The sequence below is a fragment of the Electrophorus electricus genome, unplaced genomic scaffold, assembly GCF_041902795.1.
Source record: "Electrophorus electricus isolate QZ-2024a unplaced genomic scaffold, ASM4190279v1 Scaffold262, whole genome shotgun sequence".
Classification (NCBI taxonomy): Eukaryota; Metazoa; Chordata; class Actinopteri; order Gymnotiformes; family Gymnotidae; genus Electrophorus; species Electrophorus electricus.
Window position 1 is genome coordinate 30,001 of NW_027658542.1, and position 9,435 is coordinate 39,435.

The 9,435-nt window shown below is 42.3% G+C and overlaps 2 protein-coding genes across 6 annotated transcripts in view; one reads left to right on the forward strand and one right to left on the reverse strand.

The window, feature by feature from the left end:
• Positions 1-39, reverse strand: part of LOC145655491 (uncharacterized) — a 15,160-nt gene extending 15,121 nt beyond the window's left edge. The window contains exon 1 of one of the 2 annotated variants that reach the window (XM_081709026.1): positions 1-39. This exon is cut by the window's left edge and continues 474 nt beyond it. The gene's annotated coding sequence lies outside the window, so the exon portion shown is untranslated. The other variant, XM_081709025.1, reaches the window with a different exon arrangement.
• A 616-nt stretch (positions 40-655) lies between these two features.
• LOC113580462 (receptor-type tyrosine-protein phosphatase V-like) lies at positions 656-7,792 on the forward strand. 4 transcript variants are annotated; one of them, XM_027015019.3, is made up of 12 exons: positions 656-675; positions 764-794; positions 1,388-1,513; positions 1,730-1,829; positions 2,158-2,248; positions 2,563-2,639; positions 4,907-5,041; positions 6,149-6,271; positions 6,365-6,525; positions 6,631-6,766; positions 6,910-6,974; positions 7,450-7,792. In XM_027015019.3, the coding sequence occupies exons 3-12, from the start codon at positions 1,509-1,511 to the stop codon at positions 7,679-7,681; spliced, it is 1,125 nt and encodes a 374-aa protein (XP_026870820.2). In that variant the 5' UTR covers positions 656-675; positions 764-794; positions 1,388-1,508; the 3' UTR covers positions 7,682-7,792. The 4 variants fall into 4 exon arrangements, with proteins under 4 accessions (XP_026870820.2, XP_026870818.2, XP_026870819.2 ...); XM_027015017.3 differs by having other exon boundaries at positions 657-794; XM_027015018.3 differs by lacking the exon at positions 656-675 and having other exon boundaries at positions 687-794; positions 1,371-1,513.
• The last annotated feature ends 1,643 nt before the right edge of the window (positions 7,793-9,435 follow it).

Below are 9,435 nucleotides of genomic sequence, written 5' to 3' on the forward strand. Positions count from 1 at the left end.
TTGCTAGTGAAACGAACTGTGCCATCTTCTGCGGCGAAGCACAACAGCGGCTTAGGTAGTGAAATTCAACACTGACGTATATTCAACGGATAACAAACGACTTCCACTATATATAATGACTTAGAAGCGATCAAATAAATGAAATTGTAAACAGATATTTTTAGCAGTTTTATTAGAAACGCACTGGATTTCACGCAGGTTTACTTAATAAGTTTAAGGAATACTGAAGAAACACATGAAACACTGAAGCCTACCACGAGGTGGCGCTACACGCTTAATTTTTGTTGAGGCCGCTTGGCAATTGGACAGTTATGGGGTATACGCTGAGAAATACGTTTTCTATAAGCTTTTAAAGAAATTGAATTAGATAGACATGTACATAAAACTAAATGATCTGCGATAAAAAGAAAAAAAACCCTCCCTTTTAAATTCAGCAGCATGAGAGTGACCACTCCAAAGCTGCGTTAGAACATATTGAATAACTGATGCAACCACGCAACCATATACAATACTAAAGTGAACGCGAATGGTCCCACCTACAAGGCGGTTCCCTCTATTTTATCTAGCCAAAAGAGAGAGAGAGAGAGAGAGAGAGAGAGAGAGAGAGAGAGAGAGAGAGAGAGAGAGAGAGAGAGAGAGAGAGAGAGAGAGAGAACGAACGAACTGGATAAACCGGTACCTGGTGTTTTTGCTCAGTCGTTCTCTAACTTGTACATACTCTCCATACACACACTATCATTTACTCAAACTATTTCCTTTATAGGTTGTTCCAGGACATTCACACGTTTCTTGAGGTAAGCGAACAGTCTCCTGCGCGGTTACTAGTTAATTTCAAGTTTACGATCATTTTACGCTGTGATCTAGAGCCTATTATCTGATCAGCGGGTTGTTTAATTTGGTGTCGTTGTAGCAAGATGAAGAGCATATAGCATATAGCGTGGGTATATTTTGGGGAGGGACAACGTTACATTTGACGGGATCATGATTTTCTAGGCCTGAAAAAAGTAGTAACATGATACATATTGTTATTTTGAAGCTGTAATGCAATTATCAAATACATTTTCCAGCATTCGCACTGGAGTAGCATTTGGACTTTAAACACACACACACACACACAAACACACACACACACACACACACACACACACACACACACACACACACACACATTTTAAAGGTGAAGTATGCAGCTCATAATAAACAAACACTAGTTAAGGTAGTGACATTAACATCTTTATCTAGCCACAGCAGATTTCATGCATTGTTAGACCTATCAGTATTTATGGATGACTTAATGACAGGCAAGAAGACTATTTAAGTCATATAAATATGGCTTTTCAAAGCTCATGAACAGAACCGTTTTCTCTGAGGTTCCCATATGAAACAGAAGGACTGGTAACAGATCCTCGTGGACATGACCTGCGAGCCAAGACGATAAGGCAGAACCTTGCGCACCTCATCTGTGTGTGCATGCACACCGAAGGGAGTCAGTCAAACCCTTGTCTAAGATGAGGTAAGATGAGGCTTGCTGACCCCGGCAAGCCTCAGTTGTGAGGATGAGTCACCTGCCACATCACGACTTCACCTCGCTCACACACCTTAGAGTGCCCCTTGGTTGTTGCGTGGCAGAAATGACATCCAGACATCCGGTGTAGCGTGTTAAGCAGATGGACGGATGGATGGAATCACGGATGAGGACACTGAATTAACATTTGTGTGCCTTCTGCAGGATAAGGACGTATTCGAGAGGGCACATTGTGCAGAAGTTCCGTGAGCACTGCCAGTCCCTCACGGCTGACAAAAAAGCAGGGTATCAGAGGGAATTTGAGGTCAGTGTCCGAGGATGTGTGTTTTGCCTGAACAAAACACAGCCGTGTTTACATATAACATATGTCACCATTAACCTGGCTTTACGTGCACCGCACAATAAATATTTGAATCAGGATTCTCTCAACTCGTGTGCTGATAGGCTGACCTCAACCAGCTTTACGCTTAACCAAATCAGGGACGTGGCAACGAGCAGACAGAGAAAATGTGCAGTTATGTGGCCATTGAGAACCCTAATCTCCCCAAATATGCGCTAAGGCTTCAGGTCCACCTCAGTATTCTGTTGATGGCACCTGCATGAATGAATATGTGTCCATATGTGTTTCTTAGGAGCTGAGTTACACTGGGCAGGACTTCCCATGCAGGGCTGGAGACCTGAGTGCTAATAAGGAAAAAAACCGATACCCCCGTATCTTACCCTGTGAGTGCTCACGTTCCTTCACACTAGTTCGTCTGTGACATCCCAAGCAGAGCACTACACAGGTGCACACGCTACTGCTGTTTTAGTGGGTTGTGCTGTAAATTAAACATTTTCACTTTCAGCCATAATCTGCTTTTTGTCCCATGTACTGGATGCCCATCCTTGGGCCACAAGCAGAAAACCCCTAATGGTACATTTTCTTTTTGTTTAAAGTGATGACTGGAAAAAGTGGTATATTTCCTCATGATAACTGTCAGTGCCGAGTCAGAAACGCTAGTTCCGCAGTCCTAACACTGTGCCTGCCCTTCTTGCAGATGACCACTGCAGGGTTAAGCTCTGTCCGCTGATGTCACAGCCCCACTCCGACTACATCAACGCCAGCTATGTGCCCGTGAGTCAAGCCGCTAGTTAGCAGTCAGCCAGAGGTTCACTGGTTAATGGGGGAAGGAGTCTGTCCCTGATAATTCCACCGCTGGTGTGTTTATCAGGCTAGATTGTCCATGTTGGTGTTTCTCAGCTTAATCCTTGGTACTTCTCAAAGACGTGTGTGTATAGGAGGGTTAGCTAACGAACCTGGGCATACTGTATGGTTAATTTAGAAAACGTGGTGAGACAGCTGGTTTCACATTCGAATACACAGTACAGCTGGACTGCTCTGTCTTGCTCCTACAGATCTAGGAGCGAGTTTCCATAACACCTTTTATATAGTCGCGTTCAAAATAATAGCAGTCCAACATCACTAACTAGATCAATCACTGTTTTTGGTAGAAATTATAAAAATTTACTAGTAGGTGTGGTAGAGTAATAAAATACCAACAGACCCAGCAGTCAGGACATGTATGCTGATTCTGTGTAATTGAATAATTAACTAAAAGGGGCGTTTTCAAAATAATAGCAGTGTGATGTTCAATTAGTGAGGTCGTTCATTCCGTGAAAAAAACAGGTGTCAAACAGGATGAAAGCAGCAGATGTACATACTGGTTATAGTGCATTTCTCTCTAAAAAACTGAGTAAAACGGGCCGTTCCAGTCATTGTTCAGAAGAACAGTGTACTTTGATTAAAAAGTTGATCGGAGAGGAGAAAGCATATAAAGGAGTGCAGAAAATGATCTCAAATGCTTTAAAATTGCAACCAAAACCGGAAAGACGTGGAAGAAAAACAGAAAACTCCCATTCGAATGGATCAAAGAATAGAGACTCAGCCAATGATCAGCTCCAGGGAGATCAAAGAAGGTCTAAATTTATCTGTGAATACTGTAACAATTAGAAGACGCCTATGTTTTTCCAAAGAATTTTCCAAAGAACACTTCGACTGGCCTAAGAGAACTGGCAGAACATTTTGGGGAGTGATGAAAGAAAGATTGTTCTTTTTGGGTCTAGGGGCCGCAAACAGTTTGTCAGATGACCCACAAACACTGAATTCAAGCCACAGTACACTGTGAAGATAGTGAAGTGTGGTGACGCAAGCATCATGAAATGCGGGCGTTTCTCATACTATGGTGCCGGGCCTATTTATTGCATACCAAGGATCATGGATCAGCTTTAATGCATCAAAATACTTGAAGAGGTCATGTTGAATCATGCTGAAGACGAAACGCCCTTGAAATGGGTGTTTCAACAAGACAGTGACCCCAAACACACCAGTAAGTGTGCAACATCTTGGTTCCAGATAAAGAACTTTATGGAGTGGTCAGCCCAATCGCCGGACTTTAATCCAATAGAAAACTTGTGGGGTGACATCAAAAATGGCAAAACCAAGAAATGCAGAGGAATTGTGGAATGTAGTCCAATCGTCCTGGGCTGGAATACTTGCTCACAGCAGCCAGAAGCTGATCGACTCCATGCAACACAGATGTGAAGCTATTCTCAGAAATACAACTAGAAATACAATTTAGAAATACAATTTAGAAATTCCGAAATACAATTTAGTTCTGGTTATACAACTAAATATTAGTTTAGTGATTCACAGGAAAGCTCAATATTCAAGCATTTTTGAGTTTATACAGTAAACGTGTGAGTTTGTAAAGAAAAATTTAGATACTGCTTCTTTTAGCCTAAAATCCCCTTTCTACTTTCTGTAAAGTAATAACACATTTGATGAATTTTAATTCGTGTTTTGATTTGGAATAGTATGTGCAGTGTTCTCAATGCATGTGTGTGTATGAAAATAAAAGCTATTATAAGAATTTTGAGCTTTACTCACTTTTTTAAACAACCTGCTATTATTCTGAAAACAACTTTATAAGTAATGATATATAGTTACGTTAGCATGTAAGAAATGTTATATAGTTATGTTAGTCAGCACATAAGTACCAATGTATAGTTTTTAGTATGTAATTAACGATATATGTTAGTATGTAAGTAACAACATAGTTGTTAGTCAGTACATAAAAGGTAGTATTTTGAAGCAGTGTCTGAAGCAGATAGCAAACATTTTAGTAATTCAGCCAGTCAATCAATTAACTAATCAAGGGGATTACTGAGATAGAACGGAATGATCATAAATGTACTATCAGTATGTCTTTTTTATCCCTGCGCTTGTGCATGTATGGGTGTGGATGTGTGTGTGTGTGTGTGTGTGTGTGTGTGTGTTTGTGGATGTGTGTGTGTGTGTGTGTGTGTGTGTGTGTGTGTGTGTGTGTGTGTGTGTGTGTGCAGGGCGGCTATACCAGCCATGACTTCATCTGTACCCAGGCGCCTTTACCGTCAACCATGGATGATTTCTGGCGGATGGTCTGGGAGCAAAATGTGCAGGTCATCGTCATGGTGACAGCACTGAAGGGCAGCAGCAAGGTGTGCTACACCAGCTACATGAGGGAATCTGTGCTGTGCTGTCTCTCTAGACCATTGGACTTACTGTATACAGAAATATTTATATCCTGTGTGATTGGTCCATAAGGTTGTGTATTTTTGGTTGTACCTGTGTGATTGGTCCATAAGGTTGTGTATTTTGGTTGTACCTGTGTGATTGGTCCATAAGGTTGTGTATTTTGGTTGTACCTGTGTGATTGGTCCATAAGGTTGTGTATTTTGGTTGTACCTGTGTGATTGGTCCATAAGTTTGTGTATTTTGGTTGTACCTGTGTGATTGGTCCATAAGGTTGTGTATTTTGGTTGTACCTGTGTGACTGGTCCATAAGGTTGTGTATTTTGGTTGTACCTGTGTGATTGGTCCATAAGGTTGTGTATTTTGGTTGTACCTGTGTGACTGGTCCATAAGGTTGTGTATTTTGGTTGTACCTGTGTGATTGGTCCATAAGGTTGTGTATTTTGGTTGTACCTGTGTGATTGGTCCATAAGGTTGTGTATTTTGGTTGTACCTGTGTGATTTGTCCATAAGGTTGTGTATTTTGGTTGTACCTGTGTGATTGGTCCATAAGGTTGTGTATTTTGGTTGTACCTGTGTGATTTGTCCATAAGGTTGTGTATTTTGGTTGTACCTGTGTGATTGGTCCATAAGGTTGTGTATTTTGGTTGTACCTGTGTGATTTCAAATGTAAGTCTTCAGTTAGCTACACACTAAATCTGAAATGGCTTGAAGCCATTTATTATTTAGAGAGGCACACCCTTTATTAAGGGTGTGTTAAGGCGCTACACAGCTGGTGAATCATATGATTGAATAGACTTAAAATTAGAACCATTTTATTTTGCCAAGTATGTTACACAGTCAATGAATTTGTCTTGGTGAAACTGGCTTTCTTCTGGTGATGTCTGCTGGTAACGACAGTATACACCGAACACTTCAGTCATAGATGAGAGAATTGGGCTCACATTCATCAAACACTGTTTGGAAAGATATGTGCTAAGTAGTCACTAGAGTGCAGGTGTCTGAGTAAACACTGGCTTAATGATAATTGTGTGTGTGTGTGTGTGTGTGTGTGTGTGTGTGTGTGTGTCCAGGTCATGTGTAACCAGTACTGGCCTCCAGAGAGAGGCATGGGCTGTTACGGAGCAGTGCAGGTGACCTCCATGTCCTGCCATTATGGCCCGGACTGCTACGTCACCACCATCCACCTGCGACATGTGAGCTGCTGCTTAAGACCTATTGTGGATACGAAAGGCACGTAAGTTCCTCTGCGGGCCTGGGTGATTTGCACGTGGCTCTGTGTGTTGCAGCGTGGCCAATCAGGAGAGAGGCATGTGACGCATTACCACTACCCGGACTGGCCTGATCAAGGAGTGCCAAAGGACCCCTCGTCGCTCTGCGCCTTCGCTGAGCGCGTGCGGAAACACCTGGAAGACGTTTCGCCTGCCAGACCCACAGTGGTGCACTGCAGGTGAGAAACCATACACACAGAGACACATTTGGTCCAAAACTTATTTGTGCTTTTCTAATGATGCTCCTGTCCTTGTTATTGTTGTGGGTGTGTGTGCGCGTGCAGTGCAGGTGTGGGTCGCTCTGGAACCTTCGTGGCTTTATTGTGGTTAATGCGGCTCTGCCTGAGGGGGATCCCTCCTGACGTTTACCTGACTGTCCGAGACCTGCGCAGACACAGAGTGCTGATGGTGCAAAACTTGGTGAGGCAATTTACCAGTAATTTCCTCCGACAAACCAACACACTCAGTGACTCTAACTCGTTGTGTGCTGCAGTCTATATGGATTATAGAAGTGCTGTATGTCAAGTAAAATGTGTGGGTGTTTTTTTTTTGTTTTGTTTTAGGGACAGTATATATTTGTGCATCAGTGTCTGCTTCACTGGCTGGGTAGGGACAAGTTGGGACCAAGGTGAAATTCTCACACACCACCCTCACCACCACAAACATTTTCCCTCCAGCCAGCGTTTATTTTAGTGGATGACCATGTTGGGGTAACTTTCATTTAAGCAAGCCCAGAAAGTGCAGGTCTAGCAGAAAATTGCTTTATGTCTTTTAAATAAGGCTGTCCAACACTTATGTTTTGAATTAAAACGACAAATAACTTTTTTTTTAATTGCAAGAAATCTTTTTTTTGGTGGAATTATATAGTGTTGGTAGTGTTGGTTTTCTTTAATGTGACCTTTGGCTTAAGAAACTTGATATAAATACATGTATTATTATTATTATTATTATTATTATTATTATTATTATTATTATTATAAACAACAAGAAAAAAGCCCAATGACAAATGTGGGTTGTTTTGTTGTTGTTTTTTTGGTGTGTGTGTGTGTGTGTGTGTGTGTGTGTGTGTGTGTGTGTGTGTGTGTGTGTGTGTGTGTGTACAGTACCCACAATGCATTTCGACTCCAGCCCCAGCAGCCAGAAAGACCCAAGCACAGCCGAAGACACGGCGTGAGCCGAGGGAGGCAGCCCGACCGTCCGCACCAGGATCCGGAGGCGACGCGGCTCTCACTCGGCAGCAGCCTGCAGACGTTCCTCCCCGGGAAGCTCTTGCGGAGGATCCTCCCCGCGTCCTCAACCCCGAGCTCTCACGCGTCACGGGACACTGAGCTGTAGCCGTTCGACACGTGGAACAGTCGCCACGCACAGCAAGCGCTGATCCGAGATCAGCTCCATTATCCTGACGGGGCGGGAGGAGCGCAGAAAATCTGTTTGAAAGAACGGCTAGTCAAAGTACTGCCAGGATATGTAGAAGGAGCACAACGGAATAATGTTTAAAGACTTTCAAGAGGTTATGCAATATTCAGAGGGAACAACAGAAGCTACGAGGACTGTTACGATACTCTGGCTGGAAATCAAAGACCAGCTACCATTTGCTATTTGGCAAAAACAATCGAAACAAGACGACCACAAATATTCAATAACACGGGGCACTGGAAACTGATCATAATTAACATAAGCCTTTATAAGAAATTGCCTATAGGCCTACCGAGTAGATTCTTCAAGAGTAGTACAATTCTGAAAAAGTACACAAGCACTGAAAAATAGTGATATTATTTCAGATTACACAATATCGTCTGTGAAACATCTCTGTACTGATATTTGCAGGACGTTGTAATGTAATCCACCCAGACTTATTTATATTTTGCGGTCCGAATCTTTTACCAAGCACGGTTATGGCTAAAACATAATATATTAAGCCTAAAGAACATTAAGTAATCACACATCCAGACAGTAGCTAACTCCATACCACAGGTTTCTCAAAACATGATGCTGAATAAGTTGGAGTTTGGTCGAGGGAGGCCATCTTAAATTTAAAAAATTAACATGAGAAATAAACGTTGCCCAAAAACATTTAACATTTTTTTCAAGACTATTGCTGTTTGAACATATAAATTCTTACCAATAACATTGTTAAAGAAAAGATTTATTTTTTTAATGAGGTCATCCAGTCAATTGAACATTTACAGTTTTTTTTTAATAAACTGAAATAGAAATGTGATTTGATTTTGTAGTTTCTCATTGTTATTTAAGTGCTTATTTAGTCAGCTTTATTGCCTCATGATTACTGTGGCAGTTGTGTTCTGTATTAGTTGGTATCTTGTATTTCTCAGTTAAAACTATGATAAAAATAAATATATTTTTCTCCTTGTGGTATCGATTATGCTTCTATAGGTTTGACATCTTTGTGTTTCTGTAGGAGGATTTTTAACTGCTGTGTGCAAATGATTGTAGCATAATTATTATAGTGGTCGGTATAACGCATCTCCGTACACCCGAGCTTTCCTGATTTCCCGCTGTGTGCTCTTCCAGACATCTAGCCACACCAGGAGGGACCGCATTTCTCCGCTCTACAAGGTGGTGCTTGACATATCCAGAAGCCTTTGTTTCCCCGTTCCTGTGTAAGCTGCTTGTGCCACAGTTAGGTCAAGGCATGCCGTGAGATGGCTGGTGCTCGTTCCTCATTTATGCGCAGCGACGCGGCCTGCCTGCGACGAGGAACACTCGCACTAAACCAGAGTCGCCTGCCATAGCAGCTGACGATCATGCAGCGCATCGCTGTAATTGGAGGTGTGTCGACTCGGTAGCACCCTCTTCTGGAGACTCCTGGTGCTTAGAAAGAACATGCAAGCCCAACCCATGTCTCGGAAGCGCAGCATCAAAGTGCAAGCAGTTGAGAGTGATGCTGGCACTTGCTCCAGATCGAGGAGGGTACGAGAGACGAACGTAAATGCATCTGGTCCCTTCACGACCTGATCCGTGTGCTTGAGCGTATAGCTCGTGATTATTTGCTAAAACGTATTAGCTCACTATCAAGTCTACATTTCTGCATGAGACTAATAATCAGCCAAAGAGCTCTTGAAATATTA

What these genes read in the sequence shown, in the direction of transcription:
- LOC113580462 (XM_027015019.3), top strand. An exon ending in GGTATCAGAGGGAATTTGAG is followed by an intron (nt 1,830 to 2,157) that starts GTCAGTGTCCGA and finishes TGTGTTTCTTAG; the next exon opens with GAGCTGAGTTACACTGGGCA. An exon ending in ATACCCCCGTATCTTACCCT is followed by an intron (nt 2,249 to 2,562) that starts GTGAGTGCTCAC and finishes CCCTTCTTGCAG; the next exon opens with ATGACCACTGCAGGGTTAAG.